The 22575-nt window shown below is 38.3% G+C and overlaps 1 protein-coding gene across 1 annotated transcript in view; it reads right to left on the reverse strand.

The window, feature by feature from the left end:
- The window catches only part of ghrhrl (growth hormone releasing hormone receptor, like), a 40807-nt gene that overhangs the window by 4869 nt on the left and 13363 nt on the right, over positions 1-22575 (reverse strand). Inside the window, exons 2-11 of the mRNA XM_083521409.1 lie at positions 16814-16931; positions 16323-16430; positions 12261-12352; positions 10770-10867; positions 10062-10194; positions 8726-8873; positions 5477-5537; positions 5214-5283; positions 4956-5047; positions 1588-1717 (exon numbers count right to left, since the gene is read on the reverse strand). Of these exons, the coding sequence (XP_083377535.1) occupies positions 1588-1717; positions 4956-5047; positions 5214-5283; positions 5477-5537; positions 8726-8873; positions 10062-10194; positions 10770-10867; positions 12261-12352; positions 16323-16430; positions 16814-16931 (1050 nt within the window). The remainder of the gene's footprint in view (positions 1-1587; positions 1718-4955; positions 5048-5213; positions 5284-5476; positions 5538-8725; positions 8874-10061; positions 10195-10769; positions 10868-12260; positions 12353-16322; positions 16431-16813; positions 16932-22575) is intronic.

The following is a 22575-nucleotide window of genomic DNA, read 5'->3' on the forward strand; positions in this document are numbered from 1 at the left end:
TGTATTGTTGAAAGATTTATGACCAAACTCTTGATGTCACCCATATGAGGATGGGTTCCCCTTTGAGTCTGGTTCCTCTCAAGGTTTCTTCCTCATATCATCTAAGGGAGTTTTTCCTTGCCACTGTTGCCACGGCTGCTCATCAGGGACAAACGCACACCATTCACCTTCACTGTTGTTTTCTGTAAAGCTGCTTTGAGACAATGTCTGTTGTGAAAAGCGCTATACAAATAAACTTGACTTGACTTGACTTGACTAATAGGTTAAAGCCGCTGCATGCGCTGTCCGGCTTGTAGTAATTACCTGCTCGTTCTGAAATATTTCTCAGAAAAACAGCGCATTTTACAGGTTGGAAATGGCAAAAAGATTTGCGGGTGGGTTTATTATTGCTTTTAGGGAGAATAAAGTGAGGAAAGGGGCAGCCGTGGGAATTTAGAACGGTGGCCGATGTAGCAGGGACGCGGTGCACTTCAAGTTTAGGGTGAGAAAATGTGTTATACACTCGTCTGAGTCTTTTAATAAAAGGCCCGAACTCTGAATTTAACATGTTAACATCGAACATGTTCTTTGAGCAAGAACATGTTGAAACTCTGTGGCAACTTGGTGCTTATTGATTTGGAGAAACTTCACAGGTTTATGTGAATAATGAAATGATGCAGTGCTGTTGTGAGTCCAAATTAAATATAAATATATATACACACGCATGTAGTTTTATAATTCTATGTTTTTTCAGAGACATATGCATGTTCATTTTGTTTCTATGCAACAAATGATGTAATTTAACCAAACAAACATCTATCAATGTTCCACACTCTCGGAATCCGGACAGTTTGTTTCTCCAAAATTCTTCTTCTTCTTTCAGCTTCTCCCGTTTGAGGGCGCCACAGCGGATCATCCGTCTTCATACCCCCTGTCCTCTACATCTGCCTCTTTCACCATAACCACCTGCATGTCTTCCCTCACCACATCCATAAACCTCCTCCTTGGTCTTCCTCTTTTCCTCCTTCCTGGTGGCTCCATCCTCAGCATTCTCCTACTGATATACCCCGTGTCCCTCCTCTGAACATGTCCAAACCATCTCAATCGAGCTTCCCTCACCAAACGTTCAGCTGAAATACTTTGCCTCTGATATTATTCCATGATGGATATCACTCCAGACGACGAGTTTACAGAGCACCGTTTGCTTCCGCAGTCCAGACGGAATGGTAGCCAAGTTGGTTCTGGATTGCTCTTATTTTTTGGAATAAGTCTCCAAAACAACCCCAAACCTTTAATCTTCCAGCTCTAAGATGGACAGTAGGGGTGAGGCAGTCTGCTAACATCTTCTCTCCTGTTCACCATCTTTCACGAGTTCTTCTGTTTAGTCCAGAACTGTCACATTTGGACTCCACAGAACTTCCACTGTCGAGTTCTTGTGTGTTTTTGTGTTTTATGATACCTAATTTCTTGCATATAAAAAAGGCAAAAAGGCTTTGTCTCAAAACCATTGGTGTGTCCAAACGTTTTACAGGAACGTGACTTACAATCGTGCCATTGTACGATAATGTAAAGGTGTAAAGGTGAAGTGATAGTGTGTATGATGAGTACCTGAAATGAGCCAAGGCACAGCTCTAAACACAGACGCAGGCCGATGTTAGTGTAGTCTGGCATGAAGTTAAACACCACATAATGAGTCCCAAACAGGGGGATGAGGAGCAGCGTGGACTTAGTCAATCGCCTGGGGAAGAGAAAGAAAGGTATTAAAAAACAGGCAGAATAACGTCTGAACATATGCAAATGGCAAAAGTTCGCAAAACTGACATGTTGAAACCTTGATGGGAATTGAACGTCGTGTGAAATCTGATCGTTCGAGATTGAAGGACGGCAGGGGAGATTAACGGCAGCTCCTTTTTCTCGATTTTGCTCTATATTTAAAAGGGCAGCGTGTCTCAAACCGAACAAGTTGGCGCTGGTGACATTTGAGCGGTCGGCCGACATCAGGAAATGCATTAACCCTTTATTTCACTTATTCTTGCAAAACATTAATAAAACATTATTTTTGTAATTTCTTAAATCTGATTGGTCCAGAAGACAGGTTCATTATCTTGGTACGAGTGTCATGTGTGGAGCGAACTCTCCATATAATATAAGAAGTCAACTTCAAACATTTATTTATTTATTTTTTATGCAATATTTACTTCACATTTACGGAGGGAAGTCTCCAGGATGTCAGCCCTTTGCAACAGTCAATAGGTTTTCCAACATGGGAAAGTCTTCGACATTGTTTTGTTTACTTCAAGAATGAGAAAACTAAAGATAACACTACGGCAATGATTGTTTCTTGCTACTGTGGTGTAAGAAGAATAAACCACTCCGACCACTCTGGCATTATATTTCTTACAATATACACAAACGTTTGTGGACACCTGAGCACAAGATTGGTATGTGCTGCTTTCTGAGCATCCCATTCCACAATTTGATGTTATAACATCCTCCAATGTTCTGGAAAGATAGTTCACACTTGGAGTGTGTACTTGTGAGGCTTGTGTTAGTAAAGTCAGGTGAGAAGGTGAGGAGGCCTGGGCTGCAGTCAGCATTCACATTCATCCCAAATGTGTTCAATAGGGTTTAAGATCTATAGCAGATCTTTCACTCCAACCCATGGTCAAGCATATCTTCATGGAGCTGGATTTTCTTTTAAAAAGAAAATCTACGGCAATCGCATTCCAGAGACGTCCTATACAAGTGTGTCCCTATAACATTGTGAAAGGTTTGGGGAAGAACCATGAATGGCTGGAAAAGTCCCAATATTTTTGTCCATATAGTGTAGGTACGTCGTTACGTGAGGTGAAGAACACAAATAGGGTTTATGGTGATGTTGAAATGACTGTGCAGAAGACAACTTTTCAATCACTTCGCAACAGTTGTGTGTGCTTTTCGAACATCCCATTTCACATGGAGTCGCCATTTGCTGATATAAAAACCTTCACTCTTCTGGGAAGATGTTCAACCAGATTTTAGAGTCTGTTTTTGGGGTTTTGTGGGGTTTTAAATAGTGCTGAGGTGGATACCAAGACACTGGAAAGTTATTACTTCATTTTGCACCTGCGAAAAGTCTGTCAGTTGTATCGATGGTGTTACAATCGAGCAGCTGATGCAGAATAGGAATATTGTTCTGAAAGTGCTGGCTATCTGTCAAAACCCGACATGTAAAGCGGTATTGAAGACTCGGAGCACAAACCAGATGTCATGTCGAGTCAAAAGTTTGTGACAAAAGGCATTGTATTCATCTTCTGTTACTTTTGACAGGGAATTAACCCACTTTATCGCTCTCTTACTCGCACACAAGCCCGTCTCTATGAATCTGATAGCTCGATCTATCAGCTCTACATATGGAAAAAATAAAAAAGGATCCGTCTCTTTCCTCTGATGAAAACACACAATTATTCATTGGCCTTTCAGTAAAAGGAATTCAAAAGCTTTTGTCTTGGTCATGTATCAAGCCTGATTGCCCCCTGCCCTCTATACATCCGGCAGGTTTTATCCAGCATGATTACTCCCTATTCAAATGAGGCATCGCTACAATCTCATCGAAGAGAACCATCTTTTAGATTTTAAGCGTCCAAAATGATGGAATAATACACATCGTCCAAGAGAGACGCATCGTGTTTGACCCATACGGTAAACAGAGAGAAAAGCATGACCACGCTGACGTCAATTCCATATCCAGCTGTGGGAAAAAATGGTCGGATTTGCTGTGTGGATCCATTAGAGGTAAATGTGATGTTAGGGAGAAAAAAACACTTCAAATCCATTTATAAAAGCTTTCATATTGTTGTTGTTTTTTTATATATATATTTGTATCATTATTTATTTATTTGCCCACACTTAAAAGCTATCAGAAATTTCATTTTTTTTAGGTTTTGGTTTGAACTCTTAGTCTGATATAAATGTAATACTTCAGCAAGACTGTAATTCGGTTCGATTAAACATAAAAAAAAATAGATAGAAAATGTGTTTAAAAACTATGTTTCTTTTAAATGTTCATAAAATGAAATTCGCTCCAAACACTGCAATGGAAGAAATGAACATGTAAAACTTGATTGAACATGTGAACACGAAAATGATTTAAAGAATCGCAATCTAAAAAAAAAAAAAAGCCCAATGAAGCAAACAGTCACCAAACATTGGATTTTTTTTAAACCATATTTGCCCATGTTTGCCTACATTTTTGTAATCCAAGATTTGAGAACCAAATGTACTCTACAAACATGTGAACCAAATCTACAAGTCTTTAATTATGGTTTCTCATGAAATATTTATTTTCCAAGTCAAGTCAAGTCAAGTCAAGTCAAGTCAAGTCAAGTCAAGTCAAATCAAGTTTATTTCTATAGCGTTTTTCACAACAGACATTGTCTCAAAGTAGTTTTACAGAATTTAACAGTGAAGCTGGATGGTGTGTATTTATCCCTGATGAGCAGCCATGGAGACTGTGGCAAGGAAAAACTTCCTTAGATGTTATGAGGAAGAAACCTTGAGAGGAACCAGACTCAAAAGGGGAACCCATCCTCATTTGAGTGACATCAAGACTGTAATTATAGTCTTTAAACAATACAGAACACTGGAGAGTGAGAACTAACATGAGCACTGGAGTGTAAGATTATGAGTAATGATCTTTCTACAGTCTTTTACAGTCATTTGTGGTTATAGAACCAGGAGCTACTGAGCAACTCATAAAATAACTCAAAATTTATGATCATCACAGATCCAATAAACATGTACACCTGCAATTATCAATCAGTTCAATCTTCTATATATAATCAGATGCTCGATTAATATGACTACTGAATTTGGAAAACAATCTTATATTTTTAAGATTGAATCCAACATGAATCGAAAAGTATGTAAAAGTAAATGTGTGCATTATTAATCTTTAATCCTGCACTCTAAATCCTAAATCAGGAGAGACTCCAAACCTGTACTGGGACGAGTTGTTGAACTGGATTAGACGCGGGTTCAACTTCTGCACCAGGATCCTAATGATGTTCAGGAACAACAGGAAGTTGATCTGTTAAAAAATATAATAAAAAAATTCAAATTTAATTCTGTAAAGAAATGATGTGAGGAATAAAACATTGCAGATGTGCTGTTAGAGGAAAATAAATAATCAATCAAATAGTATAAAATACTGTGATTATTATATGTAATGCATATACACGTGAATGCAAGTTTACCCCTATGGATACAACAATCGGACCCTTGATGATCCACCAGTACGGAGAATCTTCATTAACGTCCCAGCATCTGTAAGAATGAAGACGGTGCACTACTTATCAGATCAGAATTCAACGCTCAACATGACACCAGTGTAAAAAGGTTTTGTGTTGTGCTACTAATGATGACGCGAAACCACTGAGCTCTAATGGACATCAAGTATATCAAGGTCAAGTTGCTCAAGCAGTTCATTCCTGACTGTGAATAAGAGCAAGGCATTTACTCGGTGTCCTCGAAATACACCCTGGAGACGATCCAGAGGAGGATAAAAACCAGAGGAACTCCTGCAGATGAAAGACAGAGCAAGAGAGAGAGAGAGAGAGAGAGAGAGAGAGAGAGACAGAGAAGTGAACATTATCAGTAATCTGTAATGGAGATCATGTAGAGAGGAAATTTGGTCTACTAAATTATTCTTATTCGAAGCATGTGAGAGATAAAGCAAGCAAAAAAACTCCTTCTTAATTAACAGGGGAGGAAGGCAGCAAGGATACGACACGGGCATGACACTCGAAATGACTTTTAATGGAAGCATATCTAAAAAAAAATAATTAACAGGATCGTAGATTTGAATCGCAGAATGAACCCCAGCGTTCAGTTTTTGCTCAAACCTGTCATTAGTGTGAACCCACGTCGCTAATGACATCACTCGGGATGCAATCCGATTAGAAACACATTATGCGGAATGAACAGTGAATGTGTTATAAAGGGATACAAATGCAGATAGGGATAGAAGGCATGTTTTTACGTTTTCGTTACAGAGATCGGTTCTGACGCACACATATGACCCCATCTTTCTGAATGTGTAGATTTCAATGGTGGAAGTACACAAACCATGTACTTGAGTTAAAGTTGAGGTAAATAAAATATGACTCCAGTAAAAGTTAAAGTGCTTCCTTTATTCAACTGACGCTTGAGTAGAAGTACAAAGGTATCAAAAGTATTTGCCTTCAAAGTAGGATGATTTATTATGGCTTTAATGTTCGTATTATAAATTTTGCCACAATAAACTCAGTTTATGTGGAAAAAAACTCGAATGTGACTCTCAGCACACTGATCTATTAATAGAATGATATTAATGAGTCAAACATTACAAATAAGTTCTATTACAATGATCACAAGCACAAAACCTTCTTTTCAACTACTTCCAAAAAACTATGCAAATCATCCCACGTGTGTTGTGGTTTCTTCCTCAACACACGTGGAAGAACCCACAATCGAGTCTGGAGTTTCTTCCATCATTTATTCCTATTGAAATGCTCTGCTTGCTGTTAAACTGATGCTGAACTGTATGTTGAATTCCATTTACTTTGTTACTGTCTACCACTGGTATATTTACATTTACAGGATTCATCTGTACAAACCTTTTTAGTTAATTTAGAGTCTGAGGAAAAACCAAACAAACAAATGAAATAATAAAAAACTATAAATTGATATTAGAATGTATAAAAACCTGCAAGTTAACAGCTTGCACAATAATTAACAAAAGACTCAATAAAAAAAAACGTGGAAAAATTTGCTAAAAACACTGCAAAATGTTAAAAATATTTCGTGTTTTATATCATTTTTTATGACTGTAACATCTAATTTCCTTCATTCTATCACACCTGAATGTGAATAGATAAATGTGTAGATTTACATTTACAGCATTCATTTATCCAGGTAAATCCCATAATACGTATAATAGTATTAATATGCACACTATTGCAAAACCCCCCACAGACCACGACCCCCACCCCTCCTCCGCGCCGTCGTCTGCGGAAAATCTGGTTGGAGATGCAAAAAAAAAAAAAAGGTTGGGGACCGCTACTGTATACCAAATGATTGAGGGGAAAAAAAGCTCCACATGAAATCCTTAATTGGTTTAATTGAGTTGCAGAATAGTCCGGAAATTAGATTCTAATTAGGCTTATCAATGGCTGGAACAAAATTGGAAAAAGACGTTTTGGCGTGAAGTGCCTTGTGACGCTAGAAATTAGTGACGAGAGACGTTAGAAAGAAAATGACCGGCAGGGAGACGAGGCAGGGTTTGGTACAATGAATAAAACCTGAACTGTTGAATCTGTTCAAACTGATTCACATATGAGTCTGTTCAATTCAATTCTAATGTATTTCTATAACACTATTTTGCAGTGGACGTTGTATCAAAGCAGCTTTACAGAATGTAGAAATGACAGAACAAAACATTTCAATATAGGTGAATTATATGTATTTATCTCAGATAAATACACAGCCTGGGGTTACTAGAAGCCTTGGGAGGAACCGGAGTCAAAAAATAAACCCATCCTCATTTGAGTGTGATTATAACTCAAAAACAATACAAACATTGGAGTGTGTGATTATGTGTCATGTCCTTTCTATGTTCTAATACAGACAGTTATGAAACCAGGTGTTCCTGAGCAAAAAATTCGCTCAACAGCTGAGTTCGCTTTAGATTCGACACCAACCTCCTCCATGCCAGAGCTTTTTCAGAGTCTAAATTGTAATTATACAAATTACAAATGTGGCTAAAGTCGTTTTCATTTTTTTTCTGGTATGAATGGCTTCATGATGGCATACGTGCACCCCTGGTGAAACCCACCATGCAGTGGTTAGGATAATGGACTTTTGATTGAAGGTTCATGAGTTTAAATTTCACCTCCACCAAGCTGCCACTGTGGGGCCTTTCAGCAAGGCCCTTAACCCTCAACTGCTCAGTTGTATAAATGATAGAACTGGAAGTCACTCTGGATAAGAGCGTCTGCCAAATGGCGTAAAAAAAAAATGGCGTCTGCCCAATTGGCTTGTTAATCTTTTTTTTTTTTTTTTTTTACTTATTATCATGCTGTGTTACTGTTACACAGCTTTGGTGTGCTACCTTTTCTCAATTTCACACCTAGAGATGATCTCCTTCTCCTTCTTCTTCCCCCTCCTTCGTTTCTCGCTATGGATAAGAGCGAAGAGTGAGAAAGGCACTGGAGTGTTTACTTATAGTGTCACGGTGATATGAGGATTTTGCTGTGTCATGATGCGCTTGAACATTCAGCGTTTGTAGAGGAACACCTTGTGATAGTCCAAAATCAAATAGTAGCAATTAAACATCATGTGATGTGATGGTGGGGCTACATTTTTTCTTTTTTTTCTTTTTGATGAAAAAACTTCCATAAATGTTGGCATTAAGCTATAAGAAACCTAAAAGGAATTTCTGACCCATAAGTGATTCCTGCACATGATTTTAGAATAAATCCTTCATTTATATCTCCTTCTGTAATCCATTTTCAGTGGGAGGAATAATAATAAAAAAAAGAGCAATCCGCTGAATAAAATGAAGTACTTTTGGCTCGAGACTGAATCACACCTACAAGATAAGAAACACTTTTCCTACACGTCCTATGAGGTATGTGTAGTCACGCCATAGTGGGTATTGAAGAACCGCCTTCCAGACTTGGAGCAGACTCTATTAGTGGAGCAGTGGCGGTGGGTTAAGCGCACTCACCCCAGCCCAGCAGGCAGAAGCCCCAGAGACAGCGGCGACTGCGAGCGGAAAGAAGCAAAGAGTTGAGATACACAGCCTCCACCAGCAGCCAGGAGAAATTACTCATCACACAGTAATGACAGAAAACGACAGAAGCCTTACAGGCTGCCTGCATGGAGAAAAACAAGTGGGAATTAAGAAACAAGGCAAATTTTAATACGTGAAAGAAGATAAAAGGAAAACAGTTTGAAGAAATGAAGTGGTAGAATCGTGCTGTAGTTGAGGGTGGGACGGTGTTAGACGTGGAGCTGAGGGAAATGTTGCACAAATGAGATGAAGCTGATAATACGTCTCAAACTCGGGTGTTTGGGTAACGCAAGCAAGGAATAAAACATAATAGGGGAACGGTGTTACACATACATTATATATATATATACACAGTACAGACCAAAAGTTTGGACACACCTTCTCATTCAAAAAGTTTTCTTTATTTTCATGACTATGAAAATTGTAGATTCACACTGAAGGCATCAAAACTATGAATTAACACATGTGGAATTATATATGGAATTATATACATAACAAAAAAGTGTGAAACCACTGAAAAATGTCATATTGTAGGTTCTTCAAAGTAGCCACCTTTTGCTTTGATCACTGCTTTGCACACTCTTGGCATTCTCTTGATGAGCTTTAAGAGGTAGTCACCTGAAATGGTCTTCCAACAGTCTTGAAGGAGTTCCCTGAGAGATGCTTGGCACTTGTTGGCCCTTTTGCCTTCACTCTGCGGTCCAGCTCACCCCTAAACCATCTCGATTGGGTTCAGGTCCGGTTCAAAATATTGTCTGACATTAATACGGTTCGTGGCGCAAAAAAGGTTGGCTGCTCTAATCAACATATAAATGGACGAATATTGATGGTTTATGCAAATGTATGTTTATTATAAATAAAACCGAACTCAAAATAGAGCATGAACACAAAATGTTTTTATGGTGTTATAAATGACGTAAATTATCAAGACACCAAACAGAACTTCTATGCTTCCACACGGACTGTTTTAATTGCCGGATGTGCGCATCATGGCGGATTTTGGTGCTTGATTTGAGACTTGGTGCGTCAGCAAAACAAATGTATAGCGATTAAAAATAATATTTGGGTGGAGTTTATTTTTGGAATACATGAGTGAATAAAGGAAGTCGTGAATAAACAAATGAGAGAGAAAGGTAGAATGCAAAAGGGAGGAGCACAGTAACCTTCTTATGACACTTCTTATATATATATATGTGTGTGTGTGTGTGTGTGTGTGTGTGTGTGTGTGTGTGTGTGTGTGTGTGTGTGTGTGTGTTCTCTAAACACTTACTGTAGAGAGAGAGCAGTGGTCGGTATCTTCACTGCCGAAGAGTACAGCGTCCTTAATGAACACAGATGCCGCTTTTAGGATGAAGCTGACAAACAGCTGGATGTGGATGTAGTTTCTAGCACAGTGCAGCCTCCTTCATGCACATACACACACACACACACACACACACACACACACACATGCAATTTAAGTACATGCCTATAGTTTAGAAATGTTGGTGTTGTGTGAAGTTGTACAGTTATAAAAGAGGGTATTTTTTCAAACTGTATTGTCCCTTAAAAAAACATACAAGAAGATCCGACCAATCAAAGAGCTCTGTGGTATTATTTGACATTACTTCGTCTGAACGGTTAGATGTCCGCTGTGTCTGCTAGCCAAAGGCCACAGTGTGTTTGGTCTGCACTGAGTAAATTGCAATCACCTACCATAAAAGACTCTCTCCATCACAGCGGTGGTCCCGAGCATCGGCGTAATTAATTTACTCTTTTCGGCCCGCTGCGCGTTATCAGATTTAGCCGTCTGCACTGGCCCGTACCCAAATGACCACATTCGGAATCACAATCAAAGCCCACATTAGATTTGCTTTTAGCACCGAGCTCATGAGGAAACGGATAAAAGGTTTTCGCGACATGAGAATAAAACCTTCGAGAATCAGAGTTTCGGACAAACATTCGCATTACTAGATTGCTGTGGGGAAATAAGAAGTACCTAAAGCTCAGCAGGACTAGGACAGCAACGGACAGCGAGATCAGAGAGGTGCCGTAGCCGATGGAGTAGATCAGTCTGACTGTGGAGAAGTACGATTCCTGACACACACATAAACCAACAATTATACACCAGATCATTTATTCAGAATAAGAGAGCCGATAAAGCGATACACAATCATACTGTAATGCATCAGGACCGACTCGGTACTCACTGGGCAATTAAAAAAATGGAGAACTTTAATATGAGCATGCGGTCAAATGGAAAAGCCGTGCATCCTCAATATTTTACTATTAGCCAAGACAAAGAAATAATGAAGAAATCACCATTTTTGGTCACTTTGCCAATTTTTTATCTATAACGTCGTCTTTAACACTAATGTAAATTTAAAAAAGGCTTTAAACTCCGCCCACTCTGGATAATCACCATACATTCCCATTTTTTTTCCCTGAAAATGTTATTATTCTCTCTAAATATTAGTTTGTGCATTTATGTACATATTATTAAGTTTCTTTATAAACCATATACCTCGAATTCACTGGATTTCATTTCTTTAATTCGGGACGACTCTAAATTATAGTTACATTTATGCATATAAAATGACAAAAAATTATAATAATCTGTATTACCAAAATGGGGTCTAACAAACAAACAATTAAATTTTTTTATTTATTGTAATTTTATTTAATATTTGTGCCTATAAAAATACATTTGCATTAAATAAATTTGCATTAAATTATAATATCAAAAAATCAATTAAATATAATATTTAAAAAATATATTTTTTTTATTGTTCAAAAAATGTTAACTGTTGTAAAATGTTGATCACAAATATTAATAATAATAAACTGCTTTAATTAAAAACGACAAGCAATTTCATGTTTTGCATTTCTTCCTCCTAAACGTGCTGAAATTGAACCGAACCGTGACTTAAAAACCGTGCTATGCACTGAACCGTGAATATTGTGAAAAAAATATAAATATACTAAAAATATATACACACACACACACACACACACACACCATTTATATTCATCACTTATATGGTCAATCTGAATACTTAATTCTGAATGGCTGGATGGTTCAAATCATACAGGTAGCTTGCAGTTAGTTTAATTAGCAATCTCAATCAATATCCGGCCTAAAAACAGTCATAACCGTAGTAACATGCAGTCACAGTTATATATATATATATATATATATATATTGGGGATGGTACAATTCAGTGATCCACGTCGGTGGCATAAAAGTTAACAATGTGATGCATCGATTTAATAAAGTGTGCATTGGATGCAAGTTGGCATTTGTAGGCTGCTCCATATATTACTTAATGTATTGAATCGTAGCATTTGCATCGGCCTCAGTGAGACACACCCCTATATATATATATATATATATATATATATATATATATATATATATATATATATATATATATATATATGGTTGTTTGTTTGTTTGTTTGTTTTCATAGTAAAAACTGCACTGACTGACCTCTGGGACGTCACCGTCGATGCTACAGGCCTCATGGTATGGAGGGAACGGATGTGACCAGCCCAGACTGGTGCAGTTACGACTCACTGTTCCTACCATAATGCAATACATAATGCAGAAAACATTGCGATTATTAAAATCAAACAGGAACCTGACTGAACATGTGTCTCTAGAAATGTAATGAACAACTGGGTGGTGTGTGAACTGTTTTATTCCTCTCATACATCAGGAACTTTATTCATTGAAGAATAGCACATCAGACCATGTTCTGTTCTCACGTTTTACCTCTGAGTGTTGCAAAGAATTGACACTGGACTTTTCCTTTCCAGAATGTTTTACCATATCAATGATTATATTGTCCAACACGTTAAATAGAAAATTAATCAACACCTTCTGACCATGTGGATTTGAGAATTGACTCATTCTATGCATATTTTAGCATTCAAATAATGTCATATTGTAATATTTATTTACCCAGCATATTTTTCGTTCACACACACACACACACACACACACACACACACACACACACACACCCTGCTGAATTTCATTTACGGAGAAGTCGCTCTGCACCGCCGGGAAAGTTCAAAACAATCGGCCTTCAATCAGCACCACTGCTCTTCATTTAACATGTTATCAGATGTAGAAATTGAATGTGTAATAGAACATCTTGTTTATGGGGAGTCACTGGAGGGTCCAAGCTTATTGACACAGGGGGCACTGGCCCTTCTCAGAGCCCACCCACCTGACAGGCAGGTAATCTTGTTTAGTTTAGAGTAGAGGTGAACTCCTGATGTGTTTCTTTGAGAGGTGAGGGTTCTGCCAACACCAAGTGAAAGTGTTTCCTTTAATTATTAAAAAAAATATTACAAGCATATTGTCTTACAGCAAAAGAAGTGAATAGGGTGGTGTGGAGGAAATGATTATATAATAAACATTTTAGACAGACAGAAAGACAGAGAGAGAGAGAAAGGAAGAGAGTAACAAGGAGCGAGTAATAAAGAGAGGAAGAGAGAAACAAAGAGCGAGTGATAGAAAGAAAGAGAGAGAAAGAAAGAGAGAGAGAGAGAGAGAGAGAGGGAGAGAGAGGGAGAGATAGGAAGCGTGTGCGTGATATTTGTGTTATTTTATTCCTCTCCAGCTATAATTATTCTTTTTTTTTTCTGAATACCTGCTGGGCTTCTTTAATTGCGTCCTCCGCTCAGCTTCACTGGAGAGGTTGAATGAGAACTCTGCTGAGAACTGAGCTGATTACAGGTGCAATTTAATGTGATTAAGTTCTCACTTGAGATTGGCTAGACCACTGAGGATGATGCACGCTGACTGATGGTGTGAGGTGCTTCATTCGTGGTTAGAGCCTTTCGCAGTGCGAAAATATATACTATGATGGTCCCAAATGCTTATTTCAGGGATGTCCAACATAACACACGTGAATGACTGCGGTTTATATACACTGTATGGCAGACACATGGATGTGATGCTCAGGTGTCCGCATACTTTTGGCCATTTAGTGTACGCCACATTGTTTTGCATAGATACACAATATGGACAAAAGTTTGTGGACACCTGACTATAAGATTGGTACGTAGTCCCCGTTTGTTGTTATAATAACCTCCATTTTTCTGGGAAGATGTGCCTGCTGGATTTTGTGGAGATTTGTGCTCATTCAGATATTAGCCGCGCAATAGGAAGAGGCCTGAGGTGCTATCAGTGTTGGAGCAGGAGATCTTCACCTCCAACCCATGTAAAGCAGATCTCCATGGAGCTGGCTTTGTGCACAGGGGCATCGTCATGCTGAAACAGATTTGTGTTTCCAAGTTTAACTGAGGGCAAAATGTCATTCTATTACATCCAAAGACGTCCTATGCAATTGTGTGCCTCCAATTTTGTTCAAAACGGTTTGAGGAAGTACCACACATGGATGGGAAAGTCAGGTGTCCCAATACTTTTGTCCATATAGTGTATATACACTTACATTCAAATATTAGGTACTTGCTAGTTCCAGGAATATTATCTATCTGCTGCTACGTACGCTATGTACGTGACTAGCATGCAGCTAATTTCTACAAGCGGAGGAATTACGGTGCTAGCAAAAGTTTGTCAGGAACTAGCTAGTCTTCACTAATGTTTTCCTTGGTTCCTTGGTGAAAGAGACACTAAAGTGGTTCTTTGGCTAATCTTTCTTTTTTATTCATTTACCATCAGACACTGAGAAAATCTAAGAGATTTAACTGTTGAACTGTTTACTTTCAGGATGACGATCCTTAGCTCATGCGTAACAGGATGTCATCTGTACTTTGTATTTAAAAGCTACTAGTTTTAAGTACTAGTTACTAATACTTATTAGCCATTAAAACCAAACTTATAATTGTTTTATGATATTATTTTCTTAACACTGCTGACTTGTTATCACCAAACTAATCTTACATTAGCATCATTAGCTTTACCGCTCCAGGGTTGAAATAGAGAAGCAAAATGTGTCAACTAGTGGATCTCCATTTGGAAAAACTTATAAATGTAAAATCTTTGTTGAACCATGATGGCAAATTGGCTGTATAATTCTGCTTAAATCTTAACAATCATTTATTTTTCATACTTTTCAGCTAGCTAGAAAATATGCGTACATAAACTGTGTGAAAAATAACAATATCTTCCATTTTTTCACACAGTTGAAAAACTGTGTGAAACTTGTGAATTAAACCATCGCTGTGTGTGTGTGTGTGTGTGTGTGTGTGTGTGTGTGTGTGTGTGTGTGTCTGTTGTAAGATGAAATTTTTACATTAATATTATAATTCTGTTTAAGTATATGTATTTTGTTATAATCAGGGTATATATAAAGTTTTACACATTCAAAGCTGAACTGCAATAATCCATAAAGCTTGCATTGTAGAGCGTGATCAAGGCAGCATGTCTGAACACAATGCTCTTGACCGGGCACTGTGCTCTCAGCTAAGCAAAACAGAGAAAGATAAAAGATTATCTTTGTACAGAATGGGAAAACATCTGTGTGCAAAGTGCGTCACCAGGGGGAAGTGAACTAAAACAGCGTGAGAAAACAATTGATTATAAGTATGCAATGTCGTATTAAGAGAATTAATAATATTGTCTTGAAGGTCGAGGGAAAGTTTAAAAGCATGGTGAGAAGCGTTTATCGGAGCGCTTCTCGGTGCAGCATTGTCTGACTGATGAACGCCTATTTGCTTCTGCAGAAGGCAAATAAAATTGTCTATTTTTATTCTCATGTCGACTCTCTGTCTCTTTTCTGAATAGATAGGACTAGAAAGCAAATTTTAAACTACAGTGTGTGTGTGTGTGTGTGAGAGAGTGTAAATTAAACAAGTCTTGCTGGTGTTTCTATCTTGCGTTCTTATTTTCTCATATCATGCCCAAACATATCTGTGTGGCCATGTTGTTTCCGAACATGCCCTTGGACCAGGTTGCTTCACAGAGAGATACATGATGGCTTATGATTGGTGATCTTGTTCTATGTAGTGTGCAGTGATCAGTGGTCATGTGTGTGATGATCTGGTTATACACACCAATCAGCCATAACATTATGAGTACCTGCCTAATATTGTGATGGTCCCCTTTTGCTGCCAAAACAGTCATGACCTGTTGAGCATCAACAGCATTAACTGTTGGATCGGACCCCACAAACCAGCCTTCGCTCCTTATGTGTATCAATAAGCCTCGGCCACCCAGGACCCTGTCACTGGTTCACCACTGTTCTTTCCTTAGAGCACTTTTGATAGATACTGACTGCAGACCACGAACCAGGAGCTGCAGTTTGGGAGATGCTCTCGCTCAAATCCTTACGCTCGGCCATTTTTCCTGCTTCTAACATCAACTTTGAGAAGAAAATGTTCACCTGCTGCCTAATAAATAAATCCGCTCACTAACAGGTGCCATGATGACGGGATCATCAGTTAATCAATGTTATAATGTGGTAATGTTTTGCCTGTTTGGTTTATGTTACATGAAATAACTGGTGATCTGGTAAAGTGTGATGTGTAGTGATCTGGTTGCGTGTGGTGTGTAGAGTGTATAGTGTGTGTGTTGTACCTGTGTGGTTGCTAAAAAGAGAGAAAACAGCAGGACAGGAAGACTGCACGATTTCTCCAACTGCTGCTCTGGGCCAACACACCACAGAGTCCCATGTTGGGAGGCAACCTACACACACACACACACACACAGACACACACACACACACACACACATATATATACAATTTCAACATAAGACAGCTGTTGTGAAGCAATTTCCTCAAAACACACCCACAAAGTAATAGAATGCTTCTGCTTTCTGATTTGATAACCAAAGGGCAGAGGAAATACAGTCCTATGGCTGATTGATTGGTTCTTTTTTAAGTCCAAGGTGCCACCTAGACCACAATTTCCCCTCTGAGTGGATTATATTTAATTGCCATGCCAACCACTGGAACATCAGGAAATATTATAAAAATGCTTTGATGTTTAAAAAAAAGCAAAGTGGAAATTGCTCAGACGCCTCTACCATCTGGCTTCTGAATGTCCTAGACGATTGTAAATTCTGACCTGTCTGCCCTGAAGTGCTGCTGAGGTTCTCATGTTCAGCGATTCCTCTCAGACAGAGCTGCTCTTCTCGTTCCAGCTGGAATATGTATTCGCACTCCGGGTGCAAACTCGCCCAAACCTACAGAGAGACCGTAACAGAGATAAAGACGGACCATAGACACGGCGCATTCGCAATGAACAGAACTGAGGGCGGAAAATTAAATGGATAAATATGAATTACATTCACTTTCCTTGAAGGCTGCATTGGAGCTAGCCATTGAATTGGAAAACGCATCAGAATGTGAGGCACGTTCTTCCTCTCAGATAAAAACATGGTGATTTCTGGGCCTTTCAAAAATAAATAAATATATATTTAAAAAAAGCCAGGGATCCTATCAAAGCTTGGAAAATAAACTGAGGTCAAATGCATGAGAGAGAGAGAGAGAGAGAGAGAGAGAGAGAGAGAGAGAGAGAGAGAGAGAGAGAGAGAAAAGGGCAAGATTTAATAGTCTAGCCGTTGTGAAGAAATAGGAGAACAGCCTCTATTAATAAAGCTGTCACAAAAAAGACGGGAACTTCTCCATATTTACTGGTGGTCGCCTGGCCTTTAATAGCATGCCGAAGCAATCAAAGTTGGGTGAATGTTTCGAAATCAGAATCCGAGCAAATTGAATGTGATGCGCTTGATTCTGCTCGAGGGTATATGATGCGTCAGGTGGTGTTGCTTCTCTCCATTCTGTCCTGTATCAATGTATGAATATTTTTTCCTTCTGTAGCAATTAGCTGAGCAGTGATGAAGTGTTTACTCCTTCGGATCAACAGGCTGTGCTAAGAGAAGATTGATTATCTGGTTTTCGGGGTGTGTGGTGCACATCAGTGGGTCACTCTAAGGTCTGTCCTGAGAGAAATTAGCCCAAATATAGGAATCGTTATACTGTAGGAGTCAACATCGGCTTTCAGGCTAAACGAAGCGCCAGGAGTCTCCAGACGTGATTATTCAGAAAGAGTAATAAAATATTCTACTCAAGTAAAACGTGTGTTACTTCTATGAAATTGTACTTAAGTACAAGTTACCGGTTTAAAAATCTACACAAGTAGAAAAAAAAAGTTGCTCATTTTAAATTTACAGGTGGAAAAGAAAGGACAAGGAAATATAAATCTTACTAGTTGATTTTAATATAAAAAAAAATCCTTTAAATATTAAAGTAAAAAAAAAAAATTTATTATATATATATATATATATATATATATATATATATATTTTTTTTTTTATACAACTACATCCATGACTTGAGTCTAATGTAAATTATGCACTTTTGCAAAAAAAAAAAAAAGTTATAAAGTCATTTATGATAATGAGAGAAATCGCAGATTCAGAATTCAGACATTGAGCGCACGCATTGAACAACGTTCCATTCAGCGTCATTTGGCTTTCAGCTGCGTCTGAATCACTGCTGTCTGTCTTATCCGTCTCCATCATTCTTTCTTGTGAGTTTGTTTTCCACCCATCAGTCAATCACTGCAGTAGTTTCCTGCCCCCCCCCCCCCCCCTAACATTATTATTCTTTTTTTAAGGGATTGAAAATATAGTTAATTACAATACTTCAAACAAAACATAATTAAGTAAAAGTAAACTTACAAATTAAAAAAGATACTGCAATAATTTTAAAAAGTACACAAATAAACTACTGAAATACCGTAACGGAAGAGGAAAAGTTTGTTACTTGTATATATATATATATATGCATATCGTACATATAAGTCATGTGACAAAAGAACGAACCAATCAATTCTGTTTCCTGTACAAAACCTACAGAGATTTTGCGATGCTTTGCTTTTGCCAGCAGAAAACCAAAAAATCCCTATTTGAGATGACTCGTTCATCAGAGTCACATTGACGACTCTGGTTATGACCTTTGACCCACATCTGTCTAGCTCACATTTGATTGTGAAACATGTCTTTCTCAGGAGTTCTACAGTTTCATGGATTAAACTCTTAAGTGAGATTAGTGCTAATGCTTTAATGATACCTTAATAAAAAAAAAAAAAGAAAGCAAAATGATAAAAAAAGAGCCACTTATGGCTTCTCCATGTCTATGCTTTTTTCTTTTAGCTAAACGCTGAGCAATTAGCATGAAGGACATCCAAATCTGGAGCATTCTCTCAGACAGACGATGTTCTGAACATATTTCAGTTGTTCCCTCTGTCCACTGAGACAAAACTGATGCGATTTCGCCCTACGTTTTGTCCCCTTTTTCCTGCCCAAACCCTCCTGACTTGTCGAGCATAAACAGCATTAACTTCAGCAATTTGAGCTACGTCTGTTGGATCAGAGCCCAGGGACCAGCCTTCGCTCCCCACATACATCAACAAGCCTCAGCCGCCCACAACCATGTCGCTGTTCCTGCTTTGGAGCACCTTTAATAGTAATTGACCACTGTAGACCAGAAACAGCCCACAAGAGCTGCAGGTTTCGAGATTTCACTGACTGCATTTATTTAAAAAAAAATATGTAAAATTAATCGCTCGGTATACTTTTCTCGGGGTTCCTTGGGAACGCAATATAGAGTCTCACTCTTCCTGAATTACGAATAATTGACTTACGAACACTTTTTTGTAAGTCGGGGGCTACCTGTATACGCTATAAAAAAATATACATATAGTTATAGATTTTCAGGCCACACATATCATGTTAATATCTTGGGCAAAATATGTGCAATAATAATATTAATAATTAATACAAGTGCGAATAACTTGTATAAATATCATCGTAGTCCGACTTTTTCTGCCATCTGTTTCACTACTGCTACACATTTCATTTCATATATAAATTAATATGCAAATTTATTCAAATTTTCCTATTTGTATAGCCAAGATTTCCTATAATATTACTGCAACTGCAAGCCAACAATTTCCTATTGAAGATCGATAAAATATTGAATGCAAAATAGGTACTAAATGTGGAATGGGGTGTTAAAAAACTACATCTGGTCAGGTGTCCACAAACTTGTGTTAGTCTGGTGTAAAGAGTGATTAAAATAACATTATGATCCAAAGCCTTAGTGTTTCACAGGAAATGGAGAAAATGACAAATAACAGGATCTTTTTAAATATAAAACACATCAATCAGTGATTATTTCAGGGCTGCGTTTTTAAATGACGCCAGTGCGTGTAATATTATTAGAGTTTGTCCTGACTTCGGTAGAATGTCACACAGCACCCGTGGCGCCTATTACGGCAATTATCTAAAAAAGACGCTCGCACGTCGCATTCAAATAGGGTGAGGGAAGAAAAAAAAAAAAAACAAGTCAAGCACTCACAATGCGCCGTTACAACGTATACGAGTGAAAAGAGAAGTCAGAGGTTATACACGCGGTGTTAGAGAGCGCTAGACTTCAACCAGTAATCACAGAGTAATTTGTGCTCCTGGGATTGCTCTTGGAAAATCAAATCCATTCTCCGCTTATTTTTCACTCCTTTTTTTTTCACTCCTCAGAACAAACATGCATTTTTTTAATGGGTTTTTTTTCCTCCTGCAATTAGTCTGTCACTCAGTTTAATAAAAACGGATCACAACTTTGAACAGGATCACAGAGAAACTAGCAAGCTAGCTCGATCACGGCTCAAGCGCGTGTACGATATGTGCTTAAAGTTCACAGCAGACGCACAGCAAATTCATATATTTCAATTCTTTAGGAAGAAAATATGAATCTGAGCTGCTCATTGGGTCGAAATAATGTCTCAAAAAATATGTCCCAGAAATCTGAGCACCTCACCAAACAGGAAGTAGTTTTATCTGAAATCTAATCATTCACCCACATACACGGTGGGTTCAGTGTATGTCAAACTTTGATCCCACGTGTGTCTGATGTACACGGGAACCATTTACGTTCATATTTGTGGCATTTAGCAATGAATAAATCGACACTGGAACGCTAGATTACAAACTTAAGAAAAATCAGCATAATACTCTGTTTTTTTTTCTAACAAAGCAAGGAACCAGCTACACAAAACAAGCTCCATGAAGATGTGCTTAACATGGTAAACGCATTTCCACAAAATCTAGTGGAACATCTTAACAGAAGAGTAACTTATGTCCAAACTTGTGTCCATACAGAGTATTGCTGAATTAATATTCAGAACTTTCTTCAGATTCCTTCGAGACATGAATACGACCAGATCCACTGAAAACTTTATATATATTTAAAAAAATAAATAAAAAAATAAATAAAAATCCTCTTAATTGAAGCACTCTGTTCGTTTTCAAGAGCCTACATGAGAGGAGTGCAGTCTGACCGAGAAATGGGAAACTAATAACCAGATCGACGTGTGTCAGGAGAATGTCATGACATGATGGAGCTGTGTTCAATTTCCAACTCTGTGTCTCGTGACGTAAAACGGGTGAATGCGGACGGGTATTGATTGCACTTTGCTTGATTTAAGTGTTCCATGTACATACGGAACACACTGTTTTTCATGTCAGAGGCACCAGAGCTAAAAAAAAATCTGGAGAGTCGCTGCGATCGCTGATTGGAGTTGCTCGTGTCCTGCCAGTTGATTGCCTTGACCTTACATTATGTTTTTGTCATCAAGGAGCCGAGGATGCTCAAGCAGGTGTCTGGTGAGAAAGAAATCCAGAAAGTCTTAACGGAGCAACAGAATGGAGGGTTGAGAGTTCAAGTCACAGTAAAAGTCAAGCTGCCACTGATTGTTGCCTCCACAAGCTGACCCTTGCGTTACGGCTTTGAAGATCTTCACATTTCCAGACACATACTGTAAACATTACACCAAGTCAAGGGTTTTGAACCGCTAGATTAAGGGATTCTCTGAACGATACTGGTGCTGGAAGATGTGAAGTGGGAAGTGCATCTCGCCATAGCGGCCTCGTGTTTACAGAGTGTGTGTGCATGTCATGTTTACAGAGTGTGTATACGTGCAGGTTTAGGATCACATGAGTTATCGGTCAAATCTATTCAAATCCATTGCAAGTTCACAATTGTGGCTGTAGTTGAGTTGTGATTAACCATTAACACAGACAGAGCTCAAGGATTTATTGGAAATAAAAACTGTAATTACTTCGAAGCACTTAGCTCTGATAGAGACGGAGAGAGAGAGAGAGAGAGAGAGAGAGAGAGAGAGAGAGAGAGAGAGAGAGAGAGAGAGAGAGAGAGAGAGAGAGAAAGAAAGAGAGAAAGACAGAGAGCTTTCACATTCTTGTCTTCCATTTACACAAGAGTCTAAAATCAAGAGAAATTCATAACTTTTGGTTCATTTGCTGTTTGGTTTGTTTTTCACATAATGAAATGAACAAGAAGAAAAGAAGTGATGCATTTGAAGTCCTTTCGTAAAAAGAAATAACCATCAACTCGTTAATTATACACTACAGTATATGGGGGGAAAAATTGGTGTAGACCACGTAACAGTGCATCTCAGTACTCAAATACTCCTTTAAAACACACTCAAAACAATGGACTTTTATTGACGAAGAAAAAAAAAAAAAAAGGACCCGCTTTAAGTGTGTGCTAGAAGTCAAATCAGGACGCATTTGACCTTGACAAGACGTAATACAGTAATATCAACGCTTGGTACAGACAGAGAGCGTAGACTATTGCAACATGCGCGAGTCCTTTATACAGATGACTTGAGTGTGTGGGTGTGTGTAATTCAGCGTCAATCGGTGTGTCTTTCAGAAGACGAGAGCATGCGACGGTATTTTAGTTCTGGGTATTTTTTTACGTAGTAAAGGTGTAACAGCTATTCATTTTTCATCGGTGCACAAAATA

Source organism: Silurus aristotelis (assembly GCF_946808225.1).
Source record: "Silurus aristotelis genome assembly, chromosome: 19".
NCBI lineage: Eukaryota > Metazoa > Chordata > Actinopteri > Siluriformes > Siluridae > Silurus > Silurus aristotelis.